Source organism: Cyprinus carpio, chromosome A3 (assembly GCF_018340385.1).
Source record: "Cyprinus carpio isolate SPL01 chromosome A3, ASM1834038v1, whole genome shotgun sequence".
NCBI classification, from domain to species: Eukaryota; Metazoa; Chordata; class Actinopteri; order Cypriniformes; family Cyprinidae; genus Cyprinus; species Cyprinus carpio.
This window is the reverse complement of record NC_056574.1, coordinates 31,916,747-31,935,322: the sequence shown is the minus strand read 5'-3', so window position 1 is coordinate 31,935,322 and position 18,576 is coordinate 31,916,747. Positions and strand designations below refer to the sequence as shown.

At 36.8% G+C, this 18,576-nt stretch overlaps 1 protein-coding gene across 3 annotated transcripts; it reads right to left on the bottom strand.

The window, feature by feature from the left end:
• Window positions 1-960: 960 nt before the first annotated feature.
• Window positions 961-16,610, bottom strand: LOC109097029 (neuronal pentraxin-2-like). 3 transcript variants are annotated; one of them, XM_042730390.1, is made up of 6 exons: window positions 15,611-16,610; window positions 14,005-14,221; window positions 12,146-12,390; window positions 6,068-6,247; window positions 3,650-3,683; window positions 2,656-2,817 (listed from the first exon to the last, which is right to left on the bottom strand). In XM_042730390.1, exons 1-6 carry the CDS (start codon window positions 16,043-16,045, stop codon window positions 2,795-2,797), a joined length of 1,134 nt encoding a protein of 377 aa, XP_042586324.1. In that variant the 5' UTR covers window positions 16,046-16,610; the 3' UTR covers window positions 2,656-2,794. The 3 variants fall into 3 exon arrangements, with proteins under 3 accessions (XP_018966267.2, XP_018966265.2, XP_042586324.1); XM_019110722.2 differs by lacking the exon at window positions 3,650-3,683 and having other exon boundaries at window positions 961-2,817; window positions 14,005-14,218; window positions 15,611-16,607; XM_019110720.2 differs by lacking the exon at window positions 3,650-3,683 and having other exon boundaries at window positions 961-2,817; window positions 15,611-16,603.
• Window positions 16,611-18,576: the final 1,966 nt, after the last annotated feature.

Genomic DNA, 18,576 nt, shown 5'->3' with positions numbered 1-18,576 from the left:
CTATTCAAGGCTTCTGTGGATGCAAACAAAACAGCGCAGCATCCTCACGTCCATTATGAGAAGAAAATCAACACAATGCCTTCCCAGAAAATGCATCTTCTGTCTGATCTGAGAAGTGATGCGTCAAATAACAAGCACTAGTCTAGACATGTCCAGAATAGAGACACACACACGGTCTACAAGACAATTTCATTACAGGTCATTCCTGAGCTCCAGTAGTAATTCACTCTGTCAGACTCATTCTCTAAGAGTCCAAGAACATCAGAGGTGCAACATCGAAAGGGTTTGAACCCACGACCTACTGTATGAAGTTTTATCCACAACACCAACAACTGTGCCAAATGTCAAAGAGACATGGCAGTTTGAGACCAGGCACATGACTTTAGGACCTAAAAAACCTGCAAAGTTATCTGTTTTTTTATTTATTTATTTATTTATTTATTTTTATTATTATTTCTAAAGATAAATGGACAAAACTGAAATCAAATCAGCTCTCCATAAAATGGTTGCAGGGCTTTCGAAGGCTCCCACTGCAGAGGAAAGACAAGAGGAGAAAAAGAAGATACAGCAGGGCAGCATTTACAGCTTTGAATAGACACTGATATTTCTATTATAATGAATTGAATGGAATACTGCATTAACATGTCTATTTGATCTTGTTACAGTGTTCAACCCTGTCACCCTATAACCCAACACAAATAAAACAGGAAGACTTAATGCTTGCTGAGTGACAGGTTAGGAGCAATCATGTAGAGATGGATTTTTTCTTTTGTCCCATTTCTGAAACAAAGACATTTTCATTTACGTAAGGAAATTATGAGACCAATAACTAATTTGTCCATTTCTGGCTAAGCCACAGAAAGTGTGAAGAGAGTGAATAAACAAACTCCAAAAAAACAGACTCAAGTGTGTTGCAAATGTAAAAGACTCAAATATTTCCTGAAGCAGAGCTCTGATGTGTGGTTTTCAGAATTATTTATTGGGTGAAGAAGGACATTCAACCATTCCTACATGCTGAACAACATCCTCAGGTTGCTCTGTATATGAGGAAAGAGAGATTTCACATTAAACCCATTTTTTGGTCTATTATTTTCCTCACTCTTGCCATTTCACGCTGTGGTCTTACATTAGGGGTTGAATCCTTGAAAAACCCAGAAAGCACAGTCGGTGCTCAGAGAAAGGCCATTCGTTTCGGACAAAAATATGTTACATTCTGAAACAAAATCAAAACATTTTGCCCTAATGCTGCCTTCAAGCTCTACATGTGTGTTTGGAAATCATAATTATGATTTGGTCAGAATAACATGGACACATAGCATCCTCCGCCATTCTTTAATTCACAAATTCAGAGGTTCCCATTGGTCGTTTAACATATGATGATTTCAACAGAACCTGAAGGCAGCATAACAGATCAAGATGCATTTACATACAAGATTTTTGTTCCTCTAGGTACATTTATGACACAAAATAGCAGTAGATTACATTCAAATGAAAGAAACTGAGTATTCAAAAGAGTTTTATCTCATTCCAGTGCATTTCAGTAGAGCAGAAGAGCTCTTGTAGCCCAAATACAAACACGTGTTGACAAGGGAAACACACTAATGCATTATTAGTGTCTGTTATGTAAGAACGCTGCACCACAGTGAATTTCACAGACTTTGATCTGGCCTTTGTGCACAACAAGTTGAAAAATGAAATGAAAACATCCATGTAACACAGCGAGACGGAGTGAGAGCGACAGGCCCAGCGGTGTATTTAGACGTGAAAACACAGAAATGATGCCAAGGACCACATTTACATAAAGTGTCCCATATATATTGCACTGCTCTACCTCAACACAAATGTACCATTTGAACAAGTCGTCTAAATAGATCAAGCACAAATAAAATCAGAAAGCACACAAGTGAATCTCATGAATGCATCTCCAGATCAAAAAAGCCTGATTTTAGGACCTTTACCCCTCTTTTTTTGCCACTGTTGTTTTGTAACATTATTGTTATGATAATAAGCACATTTCCCAATTTCAGTCCTCTCCATATGTGCAACGTCACAGACTAGCTCATTCATTCATTCTTAATAAAGCTCATGTTGAAACTATGCAGTTGAATTTTTTTTTCCAGGGGTTTGAAGGACATTGGCCTATACGCAACATGACAAAAACTCAAAGCGGAAATTGCAAAAAACCCCTGAAAAAAAACAAACTCTTTTACTGCAGTTCTTAAAATACGCATGAGTTTGTGTAGAGAAGAAGTTTCTGAAGGACACGACACAGAGAAAAGCATATATAATATCAACAAGAAAGTTTTGCTTCATCCAGAGCTGCAAATACTCTATTCTGACCTTGAATGTGCAGACAGATTATTATTATTATTTTTTTTTATTAATCACAGTCATTTTAGGTATTGGTCAGGCTGACAGTAAGTCTCAACAAACATAAAGCAGAATTGCGGACGAGATAATCCATCATGTGAACACATGTAAACGTGTGTTTCTTTTGCACTGTCTTTGTATCTCTGTAAGTTCCCAGTGCAGTACTGGGACGTGGGTTACCTCTATAACGAGAATGCTTCCAAACTGACAGATGTGTCCTTAGGAATCAAAGAGACGGTCTTCACAAATCTCCAGTGCTGCTTTTGTGGCACCGCCAAATACCTCCACGTTGACATCGACCCATGGCACCACGTTGCCAGGCATGTAGGCTGAGCAGTTGGCCATAGCAGAGATGTCTATAGGACGCAGGACTCTGTCCCACATGTTGAAGTGGCTTAACTCCCCTACGAAAGCTTGAGTGGCATCAAATCTCCCACCTACAATGTCCTGTGGGACAATAGCACATGTCACTATACTTGGGATGGGTCATGATGGTTGACTTGATATAAAACCATTCAAAAGTTTAGGGGTTGGTAGGATTTTTTTTAATGCATTTGAAAAATGTATTTTTTGCTCTCCAAGTCTGCATTTATTTAATAAAAATACAGTAAAAACAGTGATATTGTAAATAGTTTTACAATTTAAAATAATTATTTTCTTATTGAATATATTTTTTATTTATTCCTGTGATGTTAAAGATGAATTTCAGCATCATTACTCCAGTCTTCAGTGTCACATGATTCTTCAGAAATTATTCTAATATGCTGATTTGATGCTTAAGGAACATTTATTATTATTATTATCAATGTTGAAAACAGTTAAACTGCTTCATATTTTTTGTGTAAACTGTGAATCCATGATTATTTGTTGAACAGAAAGTTAAAAAGAACAGTGTTTATTTGAAATAGAAATGTTTTGTAACATTATAAGTTTTTTTACTATCACTTTTGATCAGTTAAATGCATCCTTTATTTATACAAATAATTAGAGAAAATCTTATTAACCCCAAACTTTTGAACAGAAGAGTAACTTTTTTAGAACAGGGAACACATATTCACTATTAACTTTCTTCAGTTAACTCCTAATTTGCTGCTTATTAACAGTTAGTAAGGTGGTTTATAAGTTTAGGTATGGGGTAAAAGATCTAAAATATGGTCATGCAGAATAAGGCATTAATATGTGCTTTATAATTACTATATAACAGGCAATATTCTAGAAATATGCATGCTAATAAGCAACTAGTTAATAGTTAGAATTGGACCTTAAAATAAAGTGTTACCAATAGTAGTGCTGACTGACACAGTGTCCTTTATCTGTGAAACATTTTACATATTATTTTTTTAAATTTCATTGTTCTTTTCATTGCATTTCTTTCATATCTCCTTCAAAGCACTGCATTTCAAAGTCATACACATTCAGGCAGAAGCCATTGTGTTTTTGAGTGTCCTGTCATGAGGGTTGCATTTTTAATTTGATCACAGTCTTATGTGGAGTCCTTAGAAAGCAAGATCCTCCTTATTTCACTTTTAGGAAATTCGATTGATCAACTAATTGTTCAGGCAACCTACAAACTGGTTTCTAGCTGATTTTAAAAATACAGTATGTAGCTTTTCACATTTCTAATATATTTGTGTATCAGTGAAAATTCAGCGAACTGGGACTCTGCTCTGATCCAAACCCTAATGAGTATTAACCTTCTAATGTTAAATAAAGGAACCTCACAGGAGACTACACTAAAATCCTCTGCAGAGGAAATTCTGCTGAGACCTGAAGTTAGTTAATCTATCTACACTTTAGCTAGCTGCCTGAATACAAACACATTCAGTGTAATTCTACAGACATCTGATATTCCTTTAATGCCAGCTCTGTTCTGGATTTCCTGTACTCTAAAACGTCAACCCAACAACAACCAAATCCATGAGTTGAGCCTGCTGGGTAAGGAAGCTAAGTTGATATGACCCAGTTTGGGTTGATAATCATTCATAATCAGTAACCCAGTGGTGCTGGTTTGGGAATGCGGTATGAATGAGATCACACATATCATGCAAGTTCAAACGGTTCTTTGAGTGTCGAGATCATTTTGTCTAGCCTTTTTTGTGGCACTCATGAGAGGAATATATTTGTTAAATATAAGAAAACTAACTGAAGCCTAGAAAAGAGAGGATTGTGAAACTGCCTGCAATGAGGAACGTATTGTTTTAAAACAGTAGGGTTTTATCTGAGTGTTTTTTCTCACTTTAAAATCAGTAGTAGTGACCTGAGACCAAGAAGTGAAGAAGCCAGACTGATGTTTGTGAGGACTGATAAAAAAAAACGATTTAAATGCAGATCTTGACCTTGATGATTTGCTATAATACATTTCAGTTTTTATTAAAGGGTTTTCAGTCTATTTGTTTCTTGGCGGCACTCAACGCCGTATTCTTTGGCCATAGTGGGTCTATTTTTGTAATATACAAAATAATTGTATTAGAGTTTGTAACTTAACTAGAGTATAAAAGTAGCAATGCTAAGGACATATGTAGGCTCAATCCTCAGGGAGCTGATTAAAAAATTCATACCTTGTATGCACTGCCAAAAGCAGTAAAAGCATTACTCATGAAGTTGATAAATTCTGTGATGTCTTGTGGTATTAGTTCTAAAAACAATCCATTTGTTTAATAACATTACAGAAATCTGCATGATAATAATCAACATTTCAAAAAATGTTCAGACAAGTATCAAAATGAACTTTGCATATAACCTAACTGTCAATTCCTCAGAGCAATTAAGTTCAGTGTCTGAGCTTCTGAGGATGAAGGTTCTTTCTTGGCATTGATGGTTCCATGAAGAACCTTTATCATCCGTGGAACCTTTCCATTAGCCAAAAGGTTCTTTATAGTAGTGAAAGGATCATTAGATTACATTTTCTTCACACTAAGAAAAAAGAAGAAGTTTATTTTAAGAACTGTTCACTGAAAGTTTCTTTGGGGAATCCAAAATGGCATCACTGTGAAAAACCACCTTTTGGAACCATTATTTTTAAGAATACACAAGCATATTCATTTTTAAAGGTTAAAGAGTTCCAATTTTTAACTGACATTAGCTGTATAACAACACTTCTAGAGCTGCTTATAGCTGAATGAACTTGTTTCATAATTGATAAACTTTGCAACATTGACAGTGTTATTGAACTGAACTGAATCAACAATGAACTTTATAATGCACTGAGTAATGACACTATTATCTTCTGTAGAGCTGTTTTACAGATGAAATTGAATTTGTTTCATAATTGATGAATTATACAACAGTAACCCTTTTATATTTTCCTGCTTATTAATGTGAAGCTGCTTTGAAACAATCTGTATTGTATAAAGCGCTATATAAATAAATATGACTTGACTTGACCCAGCTAAGAGCTATTATTCCATCACTTCTTGCAATTTAGGTCACAGATTGCTTTTTCATGCACTGTTAAGCAATGTGAATGCACTCAATTAGCAGAGAAGCTCAGTGTAGGTGACCAGTAGATTATGTGTCACACGTGGATTTTGTGTGCCTGCATTCTGTGTCACATGTAACATTTCTCTCAAGAAGCCCCTAAGCTCTCGGTGCAGCTGAGAGGTGACGTCTTCTCATCATCGCGTGTGAAGACTTATTATTATCATTGCATGTCTTCCTCGTGAGGAATCAGCTCTTTTAGGTCCTCTTGTTCACTCACCTGTTCTTGGCCCAGGATAATGACTCCTCCAGGTTTAATTGGGTGCCATGGGGCCAAGTTCTCTCCAGTCCCTAGTCTCTCTCCATCCTGATAGGCCTCCCAGAAGCCATCTCTGGTTGTCCAGGTGACGCAGATGTGATGCCAGCGGCCGTCACTCACAGAGAGAGGAAGCTGAGCTACCTGTGACAGCAAGGACCAAACCGTGGGGGGTTATTACTATGGAAGCTGATACTAAAAAGTGCATAGGAAGTAATGGCTTTCACAGTAATTATTCACTATAGATGTACGCCAGTTTCCTCCATTGTATCCCTGCACAAATGATCCTGAAATGCTTCACTATAACTCACTTCCAGAATATAACTAAATTTGCTGAAGGAAATGTAAGTATGCTAGTCGCTGTCACAATGCTAAGGTGTTTTAAGCTGTAATGTGGCTGCTAGGATGTCTTTTGTGGTTGCTTTTAGGTTCTTAGCCACCTCAAAAGAGTCCAGCCCTCAAATCTGCTCAACAAGCTGCACAATTTGAGGTGACATTCATGTCCGTAGCACAACAGGGTGTTATGCACTAAATTTAATGCTCAAGAGAGGGGTTTGTTCACATTACTAACCATAAGAGAAATAAACATTGTTCAGCAATTATTTTTGGTTTGGAAATGGCTTCTGTGTAAGTTGCACTTCACACATCGACTACTGAAAACAGGCAAAAGACCATCGGTTCTGGCCAAAATATGAGTCCATAATCCACAATAAAGCATTCTCCGGTGAAAAAATCCCCTGTTGTTCACTCACATCAAAATCCATCAACATGTTTGTTTAGAACTGTTTTTGCTTATAAACGGTGCTTGATCTGTGCATATTTCTCTTCTGATTCAGACAAGACAACTTTCAAAAGACAAACAGTCATTTGGATTACTTGTGGATTATTGTGATGTTTTTTTTCAGCTGTTTGGACGCATTCTGACGGCACCCATTCACTGCAGAGCATCCATTGGTAAGCAATTAATAAAATGCTAAATGCTAAACATCATATTATGACCACTGCAATGTCTGTAGAACTTTTTCCTTGTCTAGTGTGAGTGCAGCTTAAGGGAGGATATAAAGTGTCTCAATGAATCATCATAACATAAACTGCTCTCTATAAAGTTGTATTTGACACTCCACATACTTTAAAATAGTTTATATAGTTAATCTCCGAGCTAGACACACATTGAGTTTGACAGCTAGTGCACCTTGAGACTAGGCCTTTAATGCACTTAAGTTGATCAGTATGCAAAAAGTATGAAAACACAACATTCAGACAGAAGTAACGAAGCACTGAGGTGTGATGCATTCACTGGAGTGGGAAGAAGCACTGAAGACACACTCGACAGGTAATCATATTCAGCATAGCAGCATCCCTCTCGATCCTTCTCAATTTCTTGTTCTTTCCAGCTTGACGTAAACACTCACACACACACACTCATGCGTACACGCACACACTGTGCATGTCTAATGCATGCTGTGCAGGGCTGCGGGGCAAGATGCCTCTCTCAATAAGCAAGATGCCAAACTGACACTTCCTGAGTGAGGTATCAGGGGAATTAGCAGGGCAGCAGAGCTCATGCGTTCTTTTCCCATCTCTTGTCTCTCAAGACCCTCAGGTTACACTCAACAAAAACCAGCAATGGTGCAATCTCCTCCACAATCATCGAAAGATACAGCATCCATGGTTACTGAGACACGCTAACCTCATTTACGGATGAGATATTGGAAGCTAATTTTCCCCAATGCAAAGCAGCTCAGTTTCATATTCTTGATTTAAAACCACAAAGGACATTTTTAATTCATTTATGTGTGCTTTAATACTAAACTTTAAAATCATTGAGGGTCTTGTGCAACAACAGCATCTGAAAGCTAATCAACTACATTTAATTTAATTTAAAAGTGCGTGCCAAAACCTTTTGTGGCATTTTGTGGGTCTCTCTACAAGCATCATGCATTTACAGATCCTGAAGAATATTTTTCTCATGCAAAAAGAGTGCTCATGCATTTTTAAAAAAGTCTTCAAATAATAGTATGGATAACTTTTTTAGAACATTTCATTCATTATAAGATGTATTTAAATCTTTTTTTGCATTGTTTAGCTTTATATAATATATAGTATATTGGGTGTGTGCGATAACACGATTTTTGATCATGGATGATTAAAACGTCTCCACGTTCTGTTTTTGAAGAAATATTGTGGTATTGTGCTACAGTGAACATTATATCATTTGCTGTTGTGGTGCCTCTGTCACAGTATTTACCGTACAATGCGACATATATTCACATCAAATGTTAACTCAGCTGTAGAGTTACATTTACAAAACACTGCCCTTATTCGCAATCACAAAAGTGCATTATTTGCATAAGCTTTAAAGACTTGTCAGTTAAACATTTCATTTGCGTGCTGTTATGACATGCGCTTTTCTGAGCATAATGGACTAATATCTAGGGATCTGGACTAAGTTATCTTTCGCGTCTGATTGCACTAATACTGTCAAAATACACAAGGGTTACATATAAAAAAGGATGTGAAAAACGGATGCTTGTCTGTATATTAGATATGTACAGGTCTTAAAGCGAAAGCAGACTAATTGTAGAAAACATGCTGCCGCTTGTCATTAAAAGGAATTTCACCCAAAAATTTAAATTCTGTCAATATTTACTCACTCATATGTTGTCCCAACCCTGTATTAATTTCTGTCTTGTGCTGAACACAAAAGAAGATATTTTGAAGAATGTGGGTAACCAAACAGTTGCTGGTTTTGACTTTGATAGTAGGAAAAAGAAAAAGAAAAACTCTATGAAAGTCACTAGGGACCAGTTTGATTACCCATTCTTCAAAATAACTTTAAGTTTCAACAGAAGAAGGAAACTCATTCAGATTTAAAACAATTTGAGTGTGAGTAAATGATGACTGAATTTACATTTTTGGCTGAACTCTCCATTTAATGTTAATAAAACAACAAAACACAAGTTCACCGAAGTTGCTTTTATAAGAATCAATGTAGAATTTATACAGTGACGTGTATATAGTGCTTTATTTTTTAGATTGGTTCATTTAATTTCTTGAATGCTACTAATACATACACCTACTGTACCTGAAAAATAAAGCACTGTTTATTTTATTTGTATATTAAATATATTTGTAATATGTATCTTTGTTCATATTTTTTAATAACAAATAAGATTTTTTATCTTCGCGCACTTTGGCCTTAATATCAGCCATTCTATATATATATATATATATATATATATATATCACACACATATATATTAGTGGTGGGCCGTTATCGGCGTTAACGTGAGACTCTTATCGGGCGATAAAAAAAATATCGCCATTAATCTAGTCTCAAAGTTGGGTTGGGAGCTGGGTCTATACTACGCAAGCTATGATGACTTTCACCGTGATAGTTTAGCGCGGATGTATACCTAGACGAATTGCACTGTAGGAGGCGAGAACGAGTCTTCGAACCTGTGTGTATGCCTACTGTGAAATTACCAAGCTACCCAAAAAAAACCTCGACAAGACTCACGCCTGTTTCACACATCCTCCGTCTGCAGTGCGTATGCAGTCCGTGTGCATTACGTATGTGGTGCAGAAGCAGCACGGACTCATTGTGCTTTCACACAGGACGCGTTTGCAGTCCGCTACTGATCCGCGGCTGTTTAGTCCACAAACACAACATTTGTTCATTATTCTATATTTCAAACCATGTTTAAAAAAAATACAAAATTGTGCCTCTTATCACAGAACAGTAACAATATTTCATAATCATAGACATTAGTTTAAACTAAATAAATATAAACAACATATTATTCATGCATTTGACTTCTAGGTTTGTATAATAAGCTGCTCAAGCAAGCGGTCAAAACATTTAAACACAACAATTAGCCTACTTTTCTTGTTGGGATATCGCAAATATTTAAAATTAAAGCACCACTGACAGAAACAGTCGACTCTCGCGCCTTTTGCATTTAAATCTTTATTACACGCAATCGCACGGTTCTTAATGAACTTTGTTTTTCTGGTTCCATAAAAGTGCATAGGCCTATATCATGTTGCCTCGTTTATCTAAAGGTGCTCTTTTTCTTGTTTTAAACCTAGCCAAAAACCCATGTGTTGTCCAACTTGTGCAATGCGGAATTAGTTTACTGTAGGAGTTCTTCCAGTCTCAAGTACCACCTAAACGCAAAGCATCCCTTAGCTAATGCGGAAGATGCCGGGCCAAGCACTGATGTAGCGCAGGGGAAGAATCGTCGTCAAACTACTATGTTTGAGTGCAGCACAGCTCTATCAGTACTAACAAGTACATTTTATTGAACATAATTTGAATGTCTTCGGCAGAATTCAAATGAGCCAATGTAATCTAGATTAATTCCAAGATTACAGTGAGATTAATCTAGATTAAAAAAAATAATCTATGCCCACCACTAATATATATATATATATATTACCTTGTAAGGCTTTGTTTTTAAAGTAGGGGAATTAGTTTGGCTGTACTGCTCAGACTTGCAAAATAGTAAAACCAACCTAACAAAGAATTGTGAATTGTGATTTTCCTGAAAAAACTTGTGAGATGATATTTTTTGCCACATTGTAAGATTTTTTGTATCCCTTAAAAATCAAATTCTTTTTTACATTTTCTTAGGAAAAGATGGTTGGTAATTGTCACCACGGTGTTTTGAGTGGTTGCCTACTGGCCTAAGTTAAAATCCACTATTGGAAGAGAACTGAACTGAACTGAGCTGGACGATGACATCACTGAATCAACAATGAACTGAATTGAACTACTGACTGTCTACTATTGTCCTCTTGCATTGTCAGCACACGTTTTTCCTGTTTGACACTGTAAAGCTGCTTTGACACAATCTGTATTGTATAAAGCACTATATAAATGAAAGAGACCTTACTTGACCAGGCAAAAAAATCTGATTACAATAAGCACATTACTTAACCATTTGAGGTGTGGGACGAGCTCTTTGTGGAAGTTTAACACCTTTTAAAAACTTTCCAACAGTCGAAAAATATATTTAGGCAAGGCCCATGTACCGGCCGATATTTTGCATTTTTAATTATCAACATCAGTCAATAAGCTTTTCTGTTTAGCTTATAAGTGTCTTAAGCAGGACTTTTATTTTGCAAATGAGTTTGTCTGCCACTGAAGATGAACAAATGAGCAGCTTCATGTCATATTGACTGCACTGTAGGGTAAAATGAGTTTTATATCAGCAAAAAACCCTATATAAATCTATAGGTGCCATGAATCAACCATTCATTGTTTGGATTTATGAAGTTGTTATTATTATTTGTTGTAATCTTTTTTATTATTATTGTTTAGTTGATAATTCTGCAACTGTGACGTTGTATTTTTGTATCTTAAGCCCTGTTCACTTTTTAAGTGATTTTGAGTGATTTCATGCAGTGACTACCAGGGCTAGTAAAGACAATGGAGCTCATGTGATGTGCCGCCTGTCAGCTACTGTAGATGCAGTTAATCCTGATGAGCAATTTTCCAAATTTGTCTCAGAGCTAAATTTGATATTGCATATGTGTGTGTGGGCACAGTAGTTCTTTTAAAAATGTCTTGAGCTGTGACAAATAAATTTTTATAAGTACACATATTCAGTGTAGCCTCTCAGTTAAAATAAGTTCAAGAAAACTACATAATAATTCTACATTTGACTCAATACATGCTGTTTTAGACTGAATTTAACATCTCACGTCACATTGCAGTTTTATTAGTATGTGATCTTTAAGCCCCTTCATGTAATTTGTATTAAAATAAAAATCAGACTGTGAAAACCTTTTATTTGAGAAACATTTGGGGACAATTTAATATGAAATATATTTTCTATGAATCAAATTTAGACAAAAGTTTTATTTTTAAGACAAAGAGGCACCTATGATATAATGCCAGGTTTTTATTCATCGTCAACAAAACTTTTAATTTAATAAGGCTGTTATATATTCAATACTAGGGAAAGCTGACATTGTTCCAAAGAAACACAATCAATAAAAACATGGATAGCTTTGCAGTATTTCATAAAGGCTCACCTTATCATTGACGAGGAGCTCCATGGGGCTGTTTCCCCACTCTATCAGCACAATCTCATTGGCTTGTCCAGGGACGCCGTAGGAGAACGGGGTTCCAATTCCAGGACTGGCGCTGGACTTGAGCCACATACATACGGTGAAGGCGTACATCTCTGGCAGACTCTTCTTGATACGGCCGTACAGGTAGTTGGTGCGCAGAGGCAGAGACACCTTAAAGTCCTCTGGAGATTTGAATGCACTGTTACCTGTGAAGAGAATCCAGGGAGAGGTTTGCATTGAAGGACAGAAAGATGCAAACTGCTGACCTGAGATTGTGTTAATTTGATTTTGGCAAACTGAATCTGAGTACGGCTTTCAGGTTCAATTAATGAAATGAGCGATCCATGCTGGCTCATGTTATTGTTCTAATATGAAATGACATGCTGGGGCTTTGTAAGCTGATATAATGAAGTAGCTGCTGATGATGCATTGGTGTTAATCATTCGCTTTGCAAAAAGTGGTTCTATTTGTGCTAACACTGCTCTGAATTCAGAATACAACAGGACAATGTGGCCATCCAGTGCTAACAGATGGGGCCTGCATAAATCCCATGTCTAAAAAGGGCAAAAGGAGTGGTAAAGGCAAACAAATGATTGTAAATAGCAAGTTCATTTACATGCAGACATTCTCTCACCAGACTAAAACTTCCACAACCAACACATTCTGCCACAGTGGTACCTTTGTTTCATTCTACAACATTTGAATAAAAAAAATGGCCCAATGCATTGAAGTTTATGCAGTGAAGCATTAGCTAAAGGTTTCCCCTGATGTTGTGTTGAGTACTGGTCAAGCGCTTCAACAATGACCTTTCAAAATGCAGCCAATGATTTACAAGCAATCTGCATGATTTATGCAATGCCTGTCTTTGCCATGACTGCTCCAACTTTGCACCTTAGCTGAATTTCAGACATGTTTATTAAAATAAATTTTCATTCAAAATTTTGGGGTCAGTAAGATTTTTTTTTTAAAGAAATTAATACTTTTATTCATTAAGGAAGCATTAAATTAAGTAAAAGTGAGAGTAAAGACATTTATTAAAAATAAATCTATTTCACACAAATGGTGTTCTTTTGAACTTCCTATTCATAAAAAAATAAAAAAAATAAAAAATAAAAAAATAAATAAATGTATCATGGTTTAAAAAATCTATGAAGCACAAATGTTTTCAAAATTGATTATAAAATGCTTCTCGAACATCAAATTATATTAGAATGATTTCTGAAGGATCATGTGACACTGAACACCAGAGTAATCATCACAGGAAAAAACAGAAAACTAATTTTAAAATGAAATAATATTTCACAATATTACTTTTTTTACGTAAGTAAATGCAGCCTTGGTGAACAAACCCAAAACCGACTTCAAAGTGTATTTATCATTATCATTATTTATTTGTTGTTTGTTTGTTTTATTGTTTTCTGCTCAATCCTTGCTGTCATGTGATGTTTGTTTAGTATGCTTTCCCCTCAAGGACTGTTTTTGTTCTGTGACATATCAAAACAATCGGCAGGACTTTTTTTTATCTTCTAAGCATAAATACATGTTTTCGCTGTGAATATGTGTAAACCTCATGCTTGCTTTCTTTCCCATCTCGTTGCCCTTCGGTGACGCTTTTTGCAACAGTTTCATGTTGAGTTCAAAGCGGTGCACGGCGTTTACATTGAGTGTGAAAGGACTTTGACTACCTATCCCATACTGAGGACGGCAGGTAAAAAGGAAATGTTTGAACTGGTAGGGCACCACATCAGTAAGAAAAAATGATGGATTCTATCTCATTTGACATTACTGACTGAATAATTCATGTCTGAGAGCAGTCATACTTTTCTCCAGCTCGGTGATCCTCTCCAGCAGTGAGTTGAGGGTGTTCTCGGTGCGCTGACGGTGAGCGGTCGTCTCGTTGTACAGCTGGCTCTTTTCCTCCTCGAGTTCGGTCACTCTGGTTAGCAGCTGGCTCTCCAGGTCAGTCAGACGGTGCTTCAGCAGGTCTCTCAGATCGTTGGGAAGCGTTCCACCTGATGTGTTGGCACGCAGCTGCTGCTGCAGGACAAAAGACACCAACATATGAATCTGCCTCATGCTGTTATAGCCAGAAATTGTTCATAATGAAACTCCTGGGGATTTGTGAGATGCTGAATTAATGTTGAACGCTTTACGGGGATCCCACATTATATTAAGTATCTTCAACTACTATGTATTTCCATCAAATAATACTTAGATGCACATTACATCTAAATGAACTGGTTTTACTAAAGTCAAAAATATAATTTAACATCATTGAATCAATCTAATTCGATTAATTCACACCAATGAAGCTAAATTTTATGGGTTAAATAAGGAAGAAATATCTCTTTATGTTAACAATTGAAGGTTACCACCTTTTCAGTGTAGGTACAATGTACTTATTGTGTTCAGTGCTGTACTGCAAAACATGTGCAACTATTGAGGTGTGAAGCATGTACAGATAGGAACAGGTTGTATGGGTAGATTTAAGAGCAAGTTAAGAACTAGGATCAACTGTAATTATTCTGTAGATGTGATTACAGCAATTAATTGCAGATGAAATTATAAGAAGGTATTTTTTTTTTTTTTTTTTAATATACACACTCTCTAAAAACAAATGTGTACACAATAATTAAATGTTAGTAGCTACATAGTAGTTAAAGACACCATGGGTCCACTTTCTTTATTCAAAAGGGGGTGTAATTCACTTAGTAGTTCTATTAAATAAGATTGTTTGATGTCGAGTGACCAGAGTGAACTATATTCATTATTACACAATGACCATGCATGAAGTTTTTCATATTGGTAGTCAAAAGTGATCAATAAAATTGTCAAGCTGATAAATCATCCCACTTTGTCATTTGAGTAATAGCCAAAACAGCTTTGTCAGTTTCAGAAGTTCTGATTGCAATTTCAATAAAAACACTCTTAAATGAAGGTTCTAAAATGGGATTTTTGCATCGATGCCAGAGAAGAACCATTTTGGGTTCCACAAAGAACCTTCTGTTTAACATTCTAAAAAGAACCACTTTTTAGTGTGAAGGACATTTGGATAATCTACTTTAACCTTCAGTACTTCCGTGGATTTTAAAGGTTCTTTATGGAACCATCAAAAATAACCTTTATTTTTAAAAATGAAGAGCAAAGTTCTTATCCTGAAAACAGTGTCTGAATCTGCATATGGTCACAAATTCCCATCTACACTATGCATGTGTGCTCGTGATTAATATTTAATCCAAAAGGGAAATTCAAATAGGAAAAGTCCCTCCCTCCACGTAACATGGCTCACACAACCTTGTTTTGACAGGCGTGAATCAAGCTAATAAGCAAGAACAAATTTCACAGATCATTAGAGCTCTGATTTCCTTAAAAGCATCATAGATGGCTCTCAAGTGCCCATTATCATTCATCAGAGTAAACTCTCACCTCCAGGCTCTCCAGTCTGTCTTTGAGGCTCTGCATGGTCTTACCCAGCTGCTCCACAGTCTCGGTGGGGTCACGCGGCAGATCACCCATCGTGTTTTTACTATAATCCTTCCTGCGCGCGCTGCCCCGCGACTTGGCGTCGGCCTCGCAGCGCGCGAGTTTGGAATTGAGCTCTTTGATGGTGCCCTGCTGACTGACGATAGTTTCCTTCTGCTGCAGGATAGTCTCTCGAAGCTGAATGATAATATTCCGCAACTCTTCCTCCTGCGGACTTGTGCTTTGGACTCGGCCGCTCGTGTCCACCGAGCAACTGAGGTCGGTGCCCGCGGGCACGGCGGTGCACACGAAGCGGTTTCCCTTTGCGCCGCTCGCGCCAGCCACTTTCCCGCTCCCTGACGCATATAAAAGCAGCAGTGCCACAAAAAGAGCTCTCATTACGACGTTTCTCTCTTAAAAACGCATAAAACTTGAGTAAATTCAGTTAGTTGGACTGAAAAAGAAGTTTAGCGTAGAATATACGAAATTCCACAATAAAATCAGGTCTTAAAAAACCCCCAAAACATTTGAGTGTGTTATTTAAATAATAATAATCATAAATGCGTACCGCAACACAACGTCACGCTGAGAAAAATCACTCAAAACAAGCATAACAACAGAGATGAGCTGTAATTGGCTTGGAAATCCAAAGCTTTTTCCAGTAAAAACCGAGTGCGCGCTTCTGCTCTGTTCGCAGAGTCTGTGAATATTTTAAACAAACTGTTGGAGTCCTTCTCACACTGACGCGACAAACGCATTGAACTCCCTGCCACTTTAACCAAATCACTCCAAAACAAGTAGCTGTCCAAACGAAGAGCGATTTCCAGAGCTCTCCGCTGTTAAATGCCGACTGTCAGCGCTTTAACTCTCTTCACACAGTCGGTGGTGCTGAACGGACAGCGGCGCTTTAACGGATTAATATAGAGACTCAGGCGCGCGCAGTTTGGCTCCGCTGGAGGAGCGCGCGGATTGACTGAGCTTCATCTACGTCACTTAACTCGCGCTTGATACGAGTCACGCTTGTAAAATATATTGGCGTGGCTTTTCCTGGCCTTCCGTGAATGTCGCGTTGAATAAACAGTGCGCTGAGCAGATGCAGAGAGCTCTTTAATAAACTGCAATTTTGGCCTTTAGTGGATTTAGGGTTGATTTAACCTTCTTGTTCTGTTGAGATAACGTTCTTCACCTTATGTTTGGGTCTAAGATGATTCATCCATCAAGTTAAACCCGCTTGACAGCAGCTGGTTAAACGTAAAAAAGTGCAGAAAAGTGAAGTTAATTCTGGGTCAGGTGGATCTCAACATTTAATTGGTCCCCAAATGTCAAAATATATAAGCCCTCATAAACAGAATTGTTTGTCTTGTACTTCTGCTAAAATAACAAACATAAGAACTAAGTTGTATCCCAAATTATTTACTATACACTATAGACTTAAAAAAAATGCATCATGTGGGTATTTAAAGTAATTTCTTGGAGTAAACGGACTTCCCACACTATGTAAACTACATAAAATATGGTGACCATATGTCATTTTTTTCCTGATTTTTTATTGCCTAAAATGTCTGGGTTTTTGGCTTTGTTTACCTATTGTGTTTTTAGACCAATCGTGGCGTGAAGGTGTGGTCTATAGAGAATGGTCAAAGAGCAATGCAAATACATGCAAATGCCATATGTAGGCCTACATATGGGCTGCGTCCGAAAGCTTAAATATGCTGCCTCCACAGGCAGCATAAAGAGGTAAGAAGGCAACAAGGTCTGTCCGAGTCCAATGATCAGATCATGTTTACTGAGATTGCTTTATTTGAATAATTTTTGAAGGCAGCAAAGATGTATCTTTCGCATCCTTTAATATCCCACAGTCCTGTGCGTTCGATTCCATGACAGTTGAGCTAAAAGTTAAAGTGGTGGTCAGTTTGCAAAAATACTGACTTACATTAACATTTTGCCTTATGTGGAAAGAAAATATATTGATTAAGTATCATATGGTTTTTTAAATAAATAATAATTGTACTTTGTATGACTGTTTTCGTCTTTGGGAAAATAAATACTTTTGATTAATATTAAATCAAACTGTATGATATATAATATAATTTATATAATATAATTTGAGAAAAAAATGGCTGCAAGAATTTTATTTTATTTTTTCAGTGTATTATCACTCTATGGAAAAGTTCTGCCTGAAGATTTTTCAAAATATCCTCTTTTTTGTTCCACAGAAGAAAGTAAATCATAGATTTGGGACGTCATAAGGTTGAGTTCTGTAGGGGGAACAGTATGTTTTAAATCTCCAATAATTTTTATGGACCACTGTATGGACTTCTTTTGTTGTTGTTTTTATCACACCTATTTTATATGTGGCCACTGCCTTCCTCCTATGCGGCTTCGGAGGCAGAGGCTTAATGGCCTGTTGCTGGCAGTAATACTGTGCGGGGCAGCTCGGGTCACGGGTTCGGTGACAGTTTCCATGTTCATTGAGATACACGCAGCGGGTGGCCGCCACCTCTCCTGTGACTCCACCCAAATTGGAAAAAACATTTGAGTTTATTTCTCGCTCTTGTCTTTCCTTTCTGATCCAGGTGCTGCTGGAAACTTAGTATTCAACACAGCACATTCTCCAAAGCCCCAAAAGGACGCTAAGTCTTTTAACTTGTGCCAAAACTAAATTATTGACAGAGACTGGTAAATGTGTACACAATGCAGCAAGAATTAATTGTAATTCATGTGTAAGAATTAGCCCAAATGGCACAGTTTACACTGAAAAATTTAGTTTTTGAAGTTAAATAAAACAAAGATTATTGGAGTACATACAAGGAAATACTATTTCAGTCTTTCATGTTTAATTCAGTGTGTAATGGCTGATTCTTAATTATAATTATTTGTGAGATTTACTAGTATTTTCTAAATAAAAATTGTTTTTACACCAATATTTT

Bases quoted from the DNA above. Each gene is read 5' to 3' on its own strand.
- LOC109097029 (XM_019110720.2), bottom strand. From the start codon at position 16,045: ATGAGAGCTCTTTTTGTGGCACTGCTGCTTTTATATGCGTCAGGGAGC. The intron at 12,391-14,004 runs GTATGACTGCTC...TTCTCTTCACAG, and splicing joins GATCACCGAGCTGGAGAAAA to GTAACAGTGCATTCAAATCT. The intron at 6,248-12,145 runs GTGAGCCTTTAT...TTGCTGTCACAG, and splicing joins AGCTCCTCGTCAATGATAAG to GTAGCTCAGCTTCCTCTCTC.